The 18401-nt window shown below is 32.9% G+C and overlaps 1 protein-coding gene across 1 annotated transcript; it reads left to right on the top strand.

Moving 5' to 3' along the window:
• The first annotated feature begins 7751 nt into the window (after positions 1–7751).
• Positions 7752–12330, top strand: LOC127128592 (probable WRKY transcription factor 4). Its single transcript, XM_051057951.1, has 4 exons — positions 7752–8255; positions 9593–10311; positions 10543–10701; positions 11759–12330. Exons 1-4 carry the CDS (start codon positions 7872–7874, stop codon positions 12039–12041), a joined length of 1545 nt encoding a protein of 514 aa, XP_050913908.1. The 5' UTR covers positions 7752–7871; the 3' UTR covers positions 12042–12330.
• Positions 12331–18401: the final 6071 nt, after the last annotated feature.

Genomic DNA, 18401 nt, shown 5'->3' with positions numbered 1-18401 from the left:
TGCGCTCTCAAGTTCTGAAGACTCTAAAGAACAAGATTTGAAGACTCTAAAGAACAAGATCTGAAGACTCTAAAGACCATGTTCTAAGGAACTGTGTCAAGACTCTGAAGACAAAGGTTCTGAATATTCTCTTAGCCAGTATCTCGATCCTTCTAAACATGCTTCAACATCATTTATTCAGAAGCTTCTGAAGATTATAAGATAAGATTAAAAAGTTTTGCATAAGGAAAATAGTACACAGTACAAGATCAACATTCCTTTTACTACGTTGATTTTGTGGGTTAAGGATTGTACTATTATACCATTTTGCCTCCTATTATGCAAGCCGTTATACAAGGAGACAATATCATTTTGATATTCCAATTCTACTCTCCAACGAATCTTTTCATTGCCTATATAAAGAAGAGTTGAAAGATTGGACAAGTTGCTAATTCACACTGTTATTTTACGTATACACACAACACTTTTGTTGAACTTGATATTATTGTGTATATATAATAGAAATACACATATAGTTTTTGTTCGTTATTGTGTAAGAAGTTCATTGTACTAAACTTGTGTTATTCTTCTTTCTTGGAAGCAATCTTGTAACACATATTGTAATCTCATTTGTTTGAGTTGTATTCCTTGAGTGACTAGGGTTTTAGTCCGATAGACTCAAGAAAACAAATGTGAGTAGTCTTTACGTGTCTATAATCAGTTTCAGTTATAGTGGATTAAGTCTTTGTTGAGAAGGAAAAATCACCTTGGCGGATGGACTGGAGGTAACTTAGTTAAGAGCGCACCAGTATAAAAATAATTGTGTTTAGTTTTCTTCTTCGTGTTTACTGTTTAATTGTGTTGGTTTCAAAAAGCTTTAATTTTCAGAAAGGATTAGGTATTTACTTTTTGACCGAACCTCTGTAATTTCGGGTGTTATCTCTCTATCACTTCAATCTTTATTTTATGCATTTTATTTTCTACATTATTAGTTTCCGCTGCTAATTTCTAAAACAATCTTAAAATTATTTTAAACTGAAAATATTTATTAATATTTTTCAAACTCAAGTTTTTCTGAAACCAATAACTCACCCCCTCTTGTGTGTGGAGTCATATGTCTAACAAGTGACATCATAGCATATCTCATGTTTAAGGACTAATCGTATCAGGAGGAAGATGACTTCCAACACATTTTTAAATAAGAGCTCTTTCCTAAAAAAGCCCCCACCGTTTAATGGTGTTAGGTTTGAAATATGGAAATCTAGATTTAGAATCTTTATTCAAAGTATTAACAGTGAATTGTAGGAAACTATAATCCACTATTTGTTTATCCTGATTCTTTTTAGACCATAGATGGAAAGATAAATTTTGAAATACATTTCAAATCCAAGAAATTTATAGTAATCCCTTTAGATGATAGTAAACTTCGTTATATCTATAATTGTAAAACCACCCAGAAAATAAGAAATACTCTTGTAATGATATATGAAGTTTCTTTAAGTGTCAAACAAGAGGAGATGAACACACGAGGCAAATAAAATGAATATATTATTCATCAATGTTTTTCAAAGTTTAGAATTTCTAAATAGTATATTGGAACTTTAGTCAATAATCAATATCTAAGAATTAAGAACTGAAAACACTATTAAATCCTTAAATCAAAAGATGAGAATGTTTGTTAATTTCAGAAAAAAATCAAAGGAGAGAATAATTGAAATATTGAATGAACTAGTTCAATTACTTAAAGATGAATATACAAGCTCAAACACATAAGAATCATCAACATTGAATGAAAGGAGCCTCATTCGTAAGAGGTTATAAAGAAGAAGTATCTTCCAGTGGAATATTTGAAAGAATAAGAGAAGACGAAGCACTCAGAAATAAAGAAGATTAAAACTAAGGGAGAACTATAAAAGAATCATCTTCAAACGAAGAAGATGAAGTTGCTTAAAGACATCCTATAAGGAAGATGATTATATGGTAACTAAACCATCCTATAAGCAATTGTTTAAAATTAATGCTAAGTTGGTTGAAGAAAATGATAGGATTAAAAAATGCAACTTAAATCTTAAGGAGTATTTAGGGTTTATTGAAGAAAGAAATAAACCACTTAAATTAGAAATAACCAATATTAGAAACTCAACAGAAGTTTGTGAGATTTGTGTCTCGTTGAAAAGGAAATAACAAATTTACATGAAATCCTATGTAAATTTACCAAGGGGAAATATATCCTTGATTTTATTCTATGAAATTAAAGGCTTTTTTTAAAATAAAATTGGACTATGATTTAAAAACAAATAGAACACGTAGTAAAAGTTTGAATTATAAGAAAAAGAATAATCCAGTTTATAAATGCACATACTCCAAAAGATTTGGCTATTTAGAGTTATTCTTCTTTGATAAATTGAATGGTCTAAAGGTAATAACCCTAGACCTTTTGGAAGAACTAACGCACCTACACCTAAGAAAATCTGGGTAGCAAAGGTGAAACCTTAGTATATTTTGCAGGTATGTTTTGCAACTCAATTTCTTGGCTAATATTAAATGAAGTTGTGCAAAGAAAAATGTATACTCTTAAGTATACAATAGTTTAAGTCTCTGATACAAGAATGAATGATGATAGTGAATATCATCAACAATGATCAAAACAAAGTCTTTAGTTGAGGGTGATCTCAACATTTATGATCCCTAGTGACCAGTTAACCTCGTAGTAGGTTAAATGGATATTTCTGTGATGAACTTATATATCTTGTTGTTCAAACCAACTATTGCATCCAATGATACATAGAGAAAGATGCACCACAATATGTTGGCATTCCCTTTAAAGAAAGTTATATGAATGCCTCTTGATAATTGAGGTAATACACTAATTTAAAGATGAAATGATTGAAAAACTCTGATTAATTCTTTAAAATAGTGGACTTAATTTTGCTCATCAAATAAAATTATTTTACTAATCAAATAGATGGGTTTCCAAGTATTTTATAGAAAGGAGGTGCAAATAAAGCTAAACAGGGGTGCAGAAAAGAATAGCCAAAAGAAAATCCAATACAAGACCCAAAAAGCACCAAGAAGGTTGACTGATGTAAGCCCAAACGATTGGCACATTGAGGCAATCGTTTGGATAAGCTAAACACACATATTTTCATATCAAATCCAATTTAAATGCAGTCTCCAAGGAAATCATATATTATCATTGATGATAAATTCTCATCTTAAAAGATCTGATTATCCAATCAATTGGAGCAAGATGTCAATCGATTGACCCATCATTTTTGGAATGATTTTGATATGATTTTGATATGATTTTCAATTTTCACAATCACCATTGATTAATTGAAATAAGTACACACTTAAATAATCCTAAATCATGCTATAAATAGGTACTTATTCTCCACTCTACTCACATCTCAAACATTATTCTCTTTTAGAATTCTTCTTGTGTGAGTTTTCTCTCTAGCCGTAAGTATCATCATGGCCTCATCAATCCATAAGTTTAGAGGTGACCAAAAGAGATATGTCTTCACCGATGGTATAATAAATAGAAATCAATAAGTGAAGGTGGCGATCCTTAGAAATAAGGTGATCCAACCATGGTTCATGGAGCCAAGCTTCATGAGAAGTCACAAATCGCACTCTCAAATTTGTCAAGCCTCTCTAAAAGAATTCTTCACAAAGATACCCGATATAACCTTTCCAAAATCTGTAAGAAAATTCTATTCAAACTTGCAAATTATATGAACATCCCTGATATCATTAGTTAGAGGGTGGATATCCACAAGGATAATTCTGGTAGAGTTTTGAGCTTCTTATTGAAGGAACATCTTACACCAAACTTTTAACAACCTTTAACATTGATACCATGGAAGAACCTACAAACTTAACAAACCATAGGATAAACTACATAACCCTCATATAGATGAAGGTCAACATCAAACATGGAGAACTGAGGGATGACCAAGTGGTCAATGAAGAAGACCTGGAAGAAACATAAAATGTATCGATAAAAAAATTCTATGAAATCTGCCAAAGCATAGCCAAATATGTGGAAGAACTCAAAAGGATCATCAAAAGAAACGATGCTGCTTATGGAAAATAACAATCTCACTTAGGTGTCTTAACTTATTTGCTTTCTTGTTTTTTGCACTACTTTTGAATTTTTCTTTAAATTTAGCAATTTTTTGCTTTTTGTACCTTGAATTTCAGCTATTTGAATTAATAAAAGTGTGACACTTTTTCCTTTCCTAAATGTTTATTTGGCAATATGTTTTCATATTTACATTTTTGTAAATGCATCTTTTACCAGCCTTTTTGACTGTGACAAATAGGAAGAAGTATACTCTCTAGTAGAGTAGAGTATACTCTCTATCTAATTGAGGGGGAGTTTAATTACTCTAAATATAATTGTTTATTTATTTTTCCACCTCCATGAGAGATGCGTTGTCATCATAAAAAATGGGGGATAATATGGAACCATGGTTTACAGGTTTAGGAATCAAAGAAACTCTAGACAAAATGCTCCAAAGAATGAATATGCTTTTGATGATGACAACTAGAGTACAAATATAACAAACAGTTAAATATGCAAGAAAACTAAACTATAATTTGATGATCATTTCAAAAGGTTCCCTGATGATGGCACTCAACGAGAATAAATCTCAAGCCTCATTTTCAAGAAGAACTAAAGTAAGTGCATGTATGACTAAATTATCTAACAAGTCTTGAAACTTCAAAATGTGAAAGCTAGCCCTATCGCGTATGAGTGAGCAATATGTTGTAAAAACATAAACACACGAACACACACGCACACACACACACACAAACATAAGTTTTAAAACTTACTTTTGTTAAGAAATATTTCTAAAAATGTTTTGAAGTCAGGCAAGTTGAATTGGGAGCTTTCAAAAAAGTTTCAGACAATTTTCTGTATTGGATAATCGATTGACACTTATACCCAATTGATTGGTTTAATGCAAAAATGTGCCTTAAATGTTTAGGAAAATGTCTTAATCAACAACAACAACTCTATATATTTTATTTCCTTTTAATACCTTCTAAATGTTTATTTTAAGACCAACCCATTGATTGACTCATTGAATTTGCCCGAAAATATTTCTTTTTTTATACCAACCTCTAACCTATAAATAAATGTCCATTCCTTCATATTTTAACATCCCGAATCATGAGCTTTCATATCTAACTCCTCTCTCTCTCTCTCTCTCTCTCTCTCTCTCTCTATTTTCTTCACTTTGTCTCACTAAAATTTAGTCGAGATGCTTTTCAAGAAAGGTCTTTTTGTTTAGTGAGGAATCTTGTAATTTTGGAAGGGTAATATTGTAAACTCTCCAAAGAATATTTTTACCTTGGTAGAATAATTTATTTATAAGGGATCGTTTGATTTGATTTCAAATCTAAACCTGTTTAAAAGCTTAGTTTTGGGGATTTAGATTTTAAGTGCTAAGTTCGAAAGCTCAAACCGTTCAAAAGCTTTCTACGGTTCAAGGCAAATCCAACTTAAAATCTCAAACTGGTTCGCGGTCATCCTGGTTAAAACCCTGGTTCGATTCGTAAGCTCAACCAGGTTAAAAGTTTACTTAGGTTCAAGATAAGTCCGATATAAAATCTCAGTGGTTCATGATTAGCTTGTTCAAACCCTGGTTTTGGACCGTGAGTTTATACCAATTTAAAAGCTCACCTTGGTTCGAGATAAGTCTGTGTAAAATCTCGGTTTAACTGGTGGACTAACTGTTTCAAGTTGCTATTTATAAAGAAGACTAACCACTTCAATCAGTTGTTCGTTGTTTGATTGAAAGTTAGTAAGAAAACTAATTTTCATTGTATAAGGGGGTTCAAGAGTTCAACATTCTAAAATTTCTTAAGATTTATTGAATATTCTAAAGAAAATATCTCGGGGAGAAAGAATTAGGTCTTTTCTTTTTGAGCGAACTTCTATAATTTTTTAGCATTGGGGGTCCTTGTCAAGATCATTATGGATATTATCAACATTGCCTTGGATATTAGCCTACTTAGGTAAACTAATTCTATCACTCTTGTTTTTTTTATAGATTCAATAGCTAAAATATTAGATTCATATAGTCAAAATATATTGATTATCTAATTTATTTTACAAAATAATTTTTTTATAATAATAAAAAATAAAGTGAATATGATATAAGAGTCGTTGAGTTATAAATTAATTTCTCAATTATTTTTTAAAATTATTAAAAATCACACATAATCGTAAAGATAGAATATCATATTTTACTTGTATTTTATAACATATATTTATCAATAAATATTATTATTTAATATTTTTATTTATTCTATTTTTCTAATTTTTTAAAATTATGTTTGTGATACACTTAATTTCATTTAAGGAGCTATGTGCAAGAAACAAAAAAAAGTTACTAGAAGAAGAAAGATTTTGATGACAAGTTGAAAGAAGAAAGATTGAGTGGATTTTATAGAATTGAGATTGAGCGGTTCTCCATTTATTAGCTTTAATTGCCGGTCTTTCTCAACTGCTCTCTCTTTCTAATTGGTTCAAGTCAATATGCAACTTGCAAAAACAAACTATTTCAAATTGTCATTTAATAAATAAATAAATAAGTAATAATTATTTCAAGAAAAATTGATGTAAGACAAAAGTCATTTCCTCAAGGAAAAAAACAGTCAAGTCTTTTCAAAATCTGATTATTAAAAAGATGAATAATATCTTTGTAATAACAGTTGGGGAATGAAAACTGGAAACTGTCAAACATTAAACGACAACAAAAGGTTTTGTTTTATTTTTTCGGTTTTTTTAAATAATTTTTTTAATTAAGTAGTTTAATGGCTTATTAAAAATAAATAAATGTAATAAATAAGACCGAAAAGATTAGTTATTTATAATAAATGTTACTATTTCTATTTTAGTTACACAGAACTATAAAATATAAGATATTAATATGGCTTTTATTCTTCCTTTAATTTTAAATAAATAAATAAAGTGAAATACTAATGAGTGCGATTAATAGATTAAAGATAAATTAAATATTTTTTAAGAAATTAAAAGGAAAAGCTTTTTTTTAAATTTATATATATTAAATGTAATAAAAATAAAAATAAATAACTTTTTTCAAGAATACTGTATATATTTAATGTCCTAATTTATAAAACATTTTCTTTATTTAAAATTCTTAATCAATATTCCGATAAATATTGTATTAATTTTTATGTTTTATTTTAATAAAGCTTTATTTACATATTTTTAATATTTTTATGATTAAAATATTCATTTAAGATAAATCAAAATCAAAATGTTTCTAATGTAATATATTCTAGACTAAATTACATAGTTTTCATCATTGATTTACGATTTTTTTTTTAAAATTTAAATTTATATTTTTTATATTTTTTTAAAGAAAATCAACTCTATACTATAAAATTGTAGAGTACAATAAATTTATATACTAGAAATATAATTATAATTAATTTTAAATATAAAAATATGAAAGATAATAAAACTGATAAAATTTAAAATCGAAAAATCAATTTCGTATATCATATAAAATAGAGAAATAAGAACTGTAAATAACTCAATATTTATTTTTGTTTATTCATTTTCACCTTATTTAATTATATTACTAACTAAGCCAATAAGGATAATAATTTTAATAAATTATACCAATTTTAGTATTAAAATAAATTTAATTCATCAATTTAAATATAGTATTATTTATTTATAGATAATTTGTACAATTATTACAAAGAAGCTAAGAAGTGGACTTTGTGTACTGATTACACAAACACACACGAAACTAAAAATCTCATCATTTCTATTTTTCTTCTCATTTTCTTCTATTTTTCTTTTTCTCTTTATTTTTTTCACCAACCAACAACCGCCGCTAAATATGTCCACCGCCAATCCCTCCGACACCGACACGGCGTCTCCGCCATCTCGTCCGACCATCACGCTCCCGCCTCGTCCTTCCGTCGAAGCATTCTTCGCCGGTGCCGCTAGTCCTGGACCGATGACACTGGTTTCAAGCTTCTTCGCTACTGAATCCGCTACTTTCTCTCAGCTTCTCGCCGGAGCTATGGCTTCTCCGCTTGCGTACTCCTCCGCCGCGGCGGAGAATTACTTCGTTAAAGAAGATGATGTGGTGAACAGGAATTCGGGGTTTAAACAGAGTCGACCGATGAACTTGATTGTTGCGCGGTCACCGGTTTTTACTATTCCGCCGGGTTTGAGTCCGTCAGGGTTTCTTAACTCGCCTGGGTTCTTTTCTCCACAGGTAATTGACCTAATTGATCAATTTTTGAAAAGGGATTTTGTTTTTTTGGATTGTTTTGGAAAAGTGAGATTTGATTTTTTTTTTGTTTTTTTGGTGTCATTGAAATGGGAAATTGGAGTCTGAAAAGGGTGAAATATGTCTTTGTTTTTGTATGAAGTTAGTTTAATACTCAATCATTGAAATTTGATCTAAATTTTGTTATGTCTCTGTGTTTTAGATTTAGTATAATTGTATTTTGTTGTGTTGTTTATAAGGAGATTGATGCTCTTGTTCTCTCTTAGTTTGGTGTTTTTTAAGGGATTGATGAAGCTTGAGTATTTGGCTCTGAAAAAAAAGTGTGTCAATGTCGGTGTCCGTGCATAATTAGTGACGTGTCATTATCAGTGTCGTGTTCCGGTGTTCGTGCTTCATATAATTACTGGTGTCGACGTCTGTGCTTCATAGGTGTTTGGATCTCATATTTATAAAATTTGTGTGATTGTTATATATGCTTTAGAGTTAAGTGAAATGTGTTTTGTTTGCTTTATAGTGATTTTCTTTTGTGGTAATTTTGATGGGGTGGTTTAGTAACAATGAAAAATGAAGATAAAATTTGTAGCTGAAATTTGTCTTTTTTAAGGGATTGAAATTTGTAGCTGAAATTTGTGTTTTGTAAGGGATTGATGAAGCTAAAATGTTTGGCTTTGTAGCCCCGACACCTCTGAAAAAAGGTGTATCATGGTCGGTGTCTGAAACCGATACTGGTGCTTGTGGTTGCGTTTAATTTATTCATTTTTTCAATTAGTTACTGGCGTTGACATGTTAGTGTCGGTGTTGTGTTTCTGGTGTCTGTACTTCATAGGTGTTTGGATCTCATTTTTACAAAATTTGTCTGATTGTTTGTTATATATGATTTAGAGTGAAGTGAAATGTGTTTTGGTTGCTTTATGGTGATTTTTCTTTGTGGTAATTTTGATGGGGGTGGTTTAGTAACAATGAAAAATGAAGATACATTTTTTAGCTGAAATTTGTATTTAGAATACAAGTCTTTTGCAATTGCAAGACACTCCATAGTGAAGAGCTTTTATGAGCTTACATTATTTACTAAGAATCTCAAAGGCTGCGTTTACTTGTCTTCTAAGAATGGTTGATTTTGCCTTAGCGTTCTACTTGTTTGTGAGTCATGACGCCGTTTTGATTTTATAAATACTACGTGTTTGGGTATTATGCTCACGTTGAGTAGCATGAGATGCTCGATGAAGTATTTAAGTGGCTTGAGCGAGCTTTCCCCAATTGCTTGAATACTTATTATATACTTGTGCGAGGTTTTCACTAGCTCTTCAATTTATTGTATACAGAGCCCCTTTGGGATGTCACACCAACAGGCCTTAGCACAGGTTACAGCTCAAGCTGTCCTAGCACAATCTCATAATATGCACATGCAACCTGAATATCAGCTGGTCTCATTAGAACCTCCCACCGAACGACTGATAGAGCAGCCGTCTTTTACTCGAAATGAAGCTTCAGAGCAGCAAGTGGCAGCGCCTGTATCAGAATCTAGAAATGCTCAAATGGAAACGTCGGAAGTTACTCATTCTGATAAAAAATATCAACCACCTTCCCTACCGATTGACAAACCTGCAGATGATGGCTACAACTGGCGCAAGTATGGACAGAAGCAGGTTAAGGGGAGTGAGTATCCGCGGAGCTACTACAAATGCACGCATCTGAATTGTCCCGTCAAGAAAAAAGTTGAGCGTGCCCCTGACGGTCACATAACTGAAATTATCTATAAAGGCCAGCATAATCATGAGAAGCCTCAGGTAAATAGGCGCGTCAAAGAAAATAGTGATGTGAATGGAAATGCAAACGTTCAAACTAACTCAAACTCACAAGGTTGGTTTGGAAATTCAAACAAAACTAGTGAAAGTATACGTGATTGTTCAGTGCCTGAAAGTGACCTGATCTCCAATCAAGGGGCTTCTAGGCCACTACCGGGATCAAGTGAAATTGTGGAAGTGGATGATGCAGACAATAAGGAAGAGGGAGGCGACTCTGGGCCAAACCCAAAGAGAAGGCAAGTTTTTCTATGTTAATTCTTCGCCATTCAGTTACACTTATTTAATTTTTGATCCTCGGTAGACGCCCCATGGCTTAGGCTCTTCTCGAGTAATCTGTGGATTGGCAGAGAGACATCCGTTTTGTTTCACATGGGGTTGGACTGCGTTGCAAATGGGCGACTCAAGGAATCATACTCAGTTACGCTTATTTATAATTCTTCACGATATATGCCAAATCTGTCTTTCAGGAGCATTGAGCCTGTGGTTGCTGAAGCACCTGCGTCTCAGAAGACTGTCACAGAACCCAAAATCATTGTGCAAACAAGAAGTGAAGTTGATCTTTTAGATGATGGCTACAGGTGGAGAAAGTACGGTCAGAAAGTGGTGAAGGGAAATCCTCATCCAAGGTGATTGCTCTAATTATTCTTCTATGTTTCTTATTAAAAGCCGTAAAAAAAAAGTTTCTTAGGTTCACATTTCTCTAAAATTCAAATTGTCTGAACTTTGAATCTTACTATAATTAGGTCCAAAGTTCTAACAATGTGAATGTTAGGACTCACCAATTGCAAATAAAAATTGGAAGAAATTCATCATTTTAACCTGATAACCTCACCACCCTTTCTTTACATGCTTTCTACATGAAACTTTTCTTAACAATTTATTTTGGGGTTAAATTTGTTTTTTGTCCTTACAAAATTACGAGCTTTTATAAAATGTTTTTTTTAAATTGAGACTATTCCTACAAACTGCAATCATGAAGCACTAAAGTTTCAACTAAATTTGATAGGACTAAACTTGGAAGTCAGTGATTTTGTAGGGACTGAATATATTTTACACTTTTTTTACATATGGTAGTTGTGAATTACTTTGTATAATCTTTTCCCACTAGTTGGAATTGGTGACATGGATAAAATAATTTCATATTTTCTATAATGAATTATGTTTAATGATATCTTATACCTTAATAAATTTGAATTTCTTTCGTAGAACTATAAAAAGAAAAAGAAAAAAAAGAGTTCCCTTTATTCCACACTGGATGCTCCTTTTAGTTTGAAATGTTTTGTACTCTATAATTATTCTTATCCAGGATAATCTTCTGTGTGCCTCTGCGTACATATAATTCTGAACTTTTGCTGCTGATTCTGGTCACATCAGTCAACATTTCAGATTGGCATAGTCGTCATTTATGTACAAACTTCACTTTGGGGTCTGAACATGTTTAAATCGCGTTGTCCGAGCTTATTTATTGGTATTAGCACTTGCGAGACTGTTTGAGAAAGTTTAAAGAAACAACTTATGGCAAATTCATATAAGTTTATAAAAACTTGTGAAAACAACTTATAGCTTATGAAAATAGTTTTTAGATAAGCACTTATATGTTAAGAGCTTATTCTACAAGCCCTTGTATGTGTGTACTTTGTTTTCAAGTTTTTTGAATTAGTCTAATGCTGAATTTCTAAACAGGAGTTATTACAAGTGCACTAGTGCAGGGTGCAACGTGCGCAAACACGTTGAGAGAGCATCAACGGACCCAAAAGCTGTCATAACTACGTACGAGGGAAAACATAATCACGATGTCCCTGCTGCTAGAAACAGCAGTCACAATACAGCTAATAGCAATTCAATGTCATCAAAGCCACAGGCTAGGGTGCCAGAGAAACATCCTTTGCTTAAAGATATGGAATTCGGAAACAACGATCAGAGACCTGTACATTTACGCTTAAAAGAAGAGCAAATCATAGTATAAAAGCCTCGTGCAAGAATCAGCGGCGCCAGGATCAGAAATACAATACACCTGGTATATAGACTGAAGCTGTGTAGAAGATGAATTGGTTGTAAGAACATGTTTAATGTTTTCTAGCTTCTTTTGTATGTATAACACCTTTTTTTGTATATTGAAATTGTGGAATTGCTTCTGTATAAGATATTGTTCAAATGTATGAAGATCATTTCAACTGATCTATGGACATTATATTATAAATTCATAAACCATGATGCTCTTGGTACTGTCTAATAAAATTGAAAAGTTGGTATCACACTGTTGAACTTTATTGTATGTTATAGAAGTTGAATGAATTGTTTTGCCATAATGTTCTTATTTTGTATGGATTTATTGTGTAGCTACTTCTACTTTTGATGGAACAAGATTTAGGCTCCACTGTTTTATTTGTATTGTAACATTGAATTGTTAAAATTTGATTCTATTAACGAAATGTTGATTGATGAGTTATGTTTGCTTAAGAAATTTATTTGGTATAACAGAGAGATTAAAATTTTAATTGAGTATTTTTAAAAAAAAAATTCAATTCATCCATTACAGTTAAACTTAAATTATTTTTAAAACTTATCGTAATTATTTGATTAAAAAAATTATGGCATTGGTTTGAAGTGGAGTCATCACCAACTTTCATACATACGGCTCACAATCCCACACGCATGCTGCAGTTGTTACAAAAACGCATACTTCTAATTTATAGGAAGGCTCCGGTTGTAACTTTTAATAGTTGAAATCTGGGCAGGAAATATTGAATTATATTCATAAAATTCTTTTCTCCACCGTTTTTAGTGCTTTTGAAATTTCTGAAATACTTTTGTTTAAATTTTTAGACTTTATGACATGATATACTCCAAGTTAGGTAGTTATTTGATGTTAATAAATTAGTTAGTTTGATATGCGAGTTATTTGGGTTACAAGTAAGCTATTAATATAAATGCGTGTGTTATGTAATTCAATTTTAACAATTCAATATAATTATATTTTACACTCTCTCTTTTCTTCTTCCTTCCTCACTTAAGTGTATATGCACTAACAAATTGGTATCTAGAGTTTCTGGTTCGCTTTCTTGATTGTACATTCACGAACTGCACTTTGGTGGTTGTATTTTCGGGGATCGTGAATTGTGTTTACTACAAAGATGAATGGTAGCAATGATATTTCCAATTCTCTTCCAATATTTGATGGCAAAAATTGGATTCGACGGAGAAAATAGTCGCGGTCATTGTTTGGTTTTCAAGAAACCCTAGAAATGGTTACTAATGGTGTCCACGAGCTTGTTCAAAATGCAAACGATGTTCAAAGAGTTATTCACAAGAATGCGAAGAAGAAAGGTTGCAAGGTTGCGTTATGTATTCAATCTGCAATAGATACGACGAATTTTGACTGAATTTCTCATGTTGAATCGACGAATGAGGCATGTGATATTCTTGTCAAGTATTATGAAGGTGGTGAGAAGGTTAAAGTTGTCAAATTGCAGACATTGCGAAGACAATATGAATTACTGCAAATAGGAAAGGATGCAAAGATTGCAGGCTATGTCTTTAAAATGCATAATCATGTTCATCTCATGAAAGGTTGTGGCAAAATCCTAACTGATAATATGATAGTTAAGAAGATAACGCATACATTGACCTCTCACTTTGATCATGTTATCGTAGCCATTCAAGAATCCACCAATATTGAAACCTTGAAATTTGAAGATTTGGTTGGTTCATTAGAGGCACATGAGTTAAGGATTATCGAGAGAAAAAAGGGTTTAAGATTCGATACAAGCACTGCAGGCTCAGACATAAAAGAAGCATGGTGGTTCCAACAAGTTCAAAGGCAAAGGAGATGAGACTCAAAGCAAGAAGTCTTGGGTTAATCCTTAAAAGCATAAGGTTGATTGATGATAGGGCTTCTGAATCCTCGAAAAGAGGAGAAGGAACCTCATATCAGAAAGACAAACATGAGAAGAAAAGTGTGCAATGCTATTGTCGTGCCGCAAAAAATACCTGAATGCATCACACGCTTGAAGATACAACAGAGTCGCCACCGAACTTTATTTATTCACGAAGGAAAGGGAAAATATCGATAAAATCCAAGGTAAAGATAAAAAGGGTAAGGAAGTCGGTTATGCAAGGGGAATGTATTAGCATCCCTCACACCCGTTGTACTCAACAGGAACCATTTTGATTGTTCTTTGCGTGAATGAGCGTTATGATCTAAAGGTTACTTGAAACTGATAAAGGGAAAAAATAAGTTTATTAATTAGTGTGCTCGCCAAGGATTCTAACCCTCGTGCCTACGTATTCTCATAGTGCAATGAGAAAATCAGAGCTTTATAGTTAGTGGTAGAAAATACGGGATGCGTTGGTTGATTTTGGGGAACAATTATAATCGTATCCTAGAAGTGTGTAGACGTTATCCGATTCTGATCTTTGTTCGGATGCTCTAAGCTTTACTGCTAAGGAACAAATTATAATAGTTCTTTTATGAAAGGAAAGAAAATAGTTTTGAAAATGAGATGTGTGATAAAAGGAAAAGAAAGAATTGTCAAAATTGAATACAAAAGAGAAAAAGTTGTTTGTATTGTAAAAGATGAGTTGTGAAATGAGGTAGTTATGGAAGTATTGTTTGAACCAAATGATGTGTTGTTTGTACGCATATGTAGGTGTGTCTGAACCAAAGTGTGCGGCGTTAACCAGTAGATGGTATGGCCAATCCAAAATTGTAGGATTTTCCCTATATTTGAGAGATCAAGACCTGCAAAAGGGTTTGCCTAAGCACAAAACTTATAGAGCGGAATGAGGTTTCCTAAGCACGAAACTTATAGGTCATGAATGATTTGCCTAAGCACAGAGCTCATGGGCATGCATGAGTTGCCAGAACACGAAGCTCCATAGGGAAAAAAAGGGTTTGCTCGAGCCCGGAGCTCGCAGGGAAACACATGAGGGTTTCCAGAGCATAAAGCTCTATAGGGAAATGCATGAAAGTTTCTATATCACGAATACTCTGAATAGCTAGGGCCTACGTCCCAAACTCAAAGATACTTAAAACAAGGATATGAAGAATTCCTCACATTCTTCTTTGTTGCTTAAGTCTCGTGGCGCGCAATTCACATCATAACTGACAACTGTCTGAAAGAATAATTTTGTTATGCTTGAAGGATGCTCAATAGTGATCCAATCTTGATGTCCAGAGTCTTCAAAGCCTTGTATGTATGGAGTCTTGACTTGAGAGATCTAGTGCAGTGCAAGTACATAGGTCTAATCCAAGCAAGTTATCAAGGGACTTTTGATCACTTTTTTAGATATGGGAAGAATGCAATGATATATACAAGTGATTAATTGGTCAAATATGACTTTGGTCAACCAATCAAAGGGTGGTGATCACGCTAAATATATTTTAACCACATGGATTTGATTAAGGACTAAATCATAAAGAAATTGGAATTATCATGAAAACCTAACTTTTAATGAATTAATTTGAAAATTAAATGAACTAATATAAAATTAATTCTAACATACTATGAAATGACATTTAAAGTAACAATTAGTAATTAAACTCTAAAATCAAGAATTTATCCTAATTAAATTCTACCCTAAGACACTACCATTTTACTAACATGCATATTTTTTTAGTATTTACCAAGTATTAAAATGTATATTAAAAGGTGACAAAAAGAATTAAAAAAACAAATGATATTAACTAACAATAACTCCCTACAGGGGTGTACATGCCCAAGGGAGGTGTGGAGGATATCTGACTCTGGGCCACCTCAGAAGGCCCAATTCTTGTGTGTATCCTGGTTCAGGGGGAGGATGTCATGCAAGCCAGGGGTGCAGTGTAGCAAAACCTATGGGCCTAGACCAAGAAGCCCAATACGAAATGCAAAGGCTGAGGGAGATTGAGCTTTCAGTATATCTCATTTCACGTTCAACATGTTTTAGCTACCCCCTCTTTCTCTCAAGTAAAACTTCTCACCGGAGAAATGCCCCACTGCGTCGAAAATCGCATCTGGCGACGGAGCTTTCAGGATAAATTGGTGTTGCTTTGTGTTATTTTTGTTGTTGTTGTTATTGTGTGTGAGATTGAGAGTGATTGATGATGAAGGAAGTTGCAGAGTGATTGAGAGTGGTTTCTGAAATGTGTTTCATGATCCCCCATTGAAGAGTGTGGTGAAGGTTATATAGAGTGATTGTGTAACTGCTTTGGGCAATGAATTGGGCAATGGTTGTTACAGTTAAGGAAGTTGTTAAACGTTAGGGATCCAATAAATACATTTGGTTAAGAGTTTGTTAACACTGTTAAATTCTTCTGTTAGTACCAGTTAGTTCAATTAGTTATTTGGATGAAGGTTAGTTATAGTGAGGATTAGGGAGTTAGAAAATTTGAACTTGACTTAATGTGATTGTTAGGATTTGAAAAGTAACTTGAAGGTTTAGTTATACTGTTAGTGAATCTTTGAATTTTTTTTTGGATAGTGAAATAAGAGTTATTGAAGTTTGTTGTGAAAAAAACTTAAGAACGTATGTTAGTTTGAATTAGGTTATTTAAGTTAGTTAGTGTTTGGTGTGTAGCTTACTGTTAAGGTGAAAAAATGTTGCAATGTGATGGATTAAAAACTGAAATGTTAATGAATATGTTAGATGGGATTTTCGACAAGAAGAAAATCCCCGGCAAGCAAGGGCAAAGATGAAAAATCTTGGTTCGACCATAATTTGAACTTAGTGAAATATTCAGATTTTACAAGAGACATTTCAACTATGTGATAGTATCGACTACGTGGGACTTAACGGTAGTAGCAACTCATTCGACTAGGAGGTTATTTGGGCGCAAAATGCTATGCTCAAATATCAATAACTGTATGTGGGTTTCCTTCTAAAGAGACACGTGGAAATGCACAAAGACATGCTGCATGCAAAACTTTACATGGCGAACTCTTAAGATAGAAACGTTAGGGGTAGTTATTACATACTTGTATATATATGAGTTCATTATGTTAAATTCTGGGTGTTCATTGTATTACAAAAATCTCACTGAAAAACCCAAATTATCAGCAGACAGAGAAACGAGCGAATGACTAAGAGAATGTAAGAACTGATGAATCACCAACTTTTTACTTTCAATGCAAAGTTTCTAGTCTTATTGTTTTACTTTGCTTTAATTCATTTACTTTAAGTACTATTCAAGTAATTTCACTCAATATTTCTAGTCTTTACCCTTTCTCTTATATACTTTTGAAGTAGTCGAAGTCAACGTCTTTTGTTCTTACGGTCGTTTAAGACTTTATTGTTTCGACCAAGTAAAAAACAATAATTTTAATACAAGAGAATCGAAAACAAAGTGGTTATCTTGCATTATGTCCTATGATTCACTGGTTGATCCTACAAGTAATCCTTAATTTGGAGACCATCGACTGTTTACCATTTTTCAGCATAAACAAATTGGTACGCCGAGTGGGACATGTGCTAAGTTTCCTATTTGTTTACAGATTTTCTTGTTTTCTTTATTTTTGAATAGTTTTCTATTTTTTTTAAAAGTCATTTCTGGGTATTTTGCATGCAATTAAGGAGTTGTAAGACTTTGTTTAGAATGTCTCGTCCTCCTGTAGATAGTGTCAATCCCCAAAATAATCCCCATAATATAGTGCAATGATCAGCCATGTTGGTGGTTGAGGAGCCAGTTCTCTTGACACCAGTTAGAACAACCTCTCCGGTGGCATAAATGACGCCAGTTACAATGATGTCATCGCAAGGGGCCACGCCCCCACCGCAGTCGGGGAATTCTCTGAATAATCCTGAGATTGCAAGACCTTTGTTTGGGATCTCGATGCCACCTCCTGGTGTCTTACCCTCAAATTTACCCTACCTTCATACACCTTTCATAACCCTAATTCATGAGCATACATCCCTCATACATAATTTCATGTGAATCTACAACCATAACAAGCTCAAACTTAAGGCATGAGGTTAATCTATGAAGCTTCAAGATCCCCTGATCATGTTGAGATGTGCCAATGCCACCTTAGACCTAATCTTCATCCTCAAGCATCCCAAAACCTTGGAGGATAATTCAAGAAATCTCACTCACTCTCCAAAATCCTAATTGGACGGTGAGCCCTCATTGAAGACATGTGAAGATTCATTTGGTCACCCAAGGACCTCAACCATAGTTCTTGATCCTCAATGGATTGTACAACTTCCCATTCACTTTGTGCCTTGGCCATACTTTTTAGAACCCCTAATATCCAAACTTTGTTCATACCACAACCTTGTGAATCACCTCAATACACCTCTTGCACCCCAAAACCCTAATTTTTTTGACTTTGACCTTTAATGAAACTTG

Source organism: Lathyrus oleraceus, chromosome 3, assembly GCF_024323335.1.
Source record: "Lathyrus oleraceus cultivar Zhongwan6 chromosome 3, CAAS_Psat_ZW6_1.0, whole genome shotgun sequence".
NCBI lineage: Eukaryota > Viridiplantae > Streptophyta > Magnoliopsida > Fabales > Fabaceae > Lathyrus > Lathyrus oleraceus.
This window is presented reverse-complemented; position numbering and strand designations above follow the sequence as displayed.

Excerpts from the sequence above, each read along its gene's own strand:
- LOC127128592 (XM_051057951.1), top strand. The coding sequence starts at position 7,872 with ATGTCCACCGCCAATCCCTCCGACACCGACACGGCGTCTCCGCCATCT. Across the intron at positions 8,256-9,592 it reads CTGGGTTCTTTTCTCCACAG|AGCCCCTTTGGGATGTCACA; the intron begins GTAATTGACCTA and ends TATTGTATACAG. Across the intron at positions 10,312-10,542 it reads GGGCCAAACCCAAAGAGAAG|GAGCATTGAGCCTGTGGTTG; the intron begins GCAAGTTTTTCT and ends TCTGTCTTTCAG.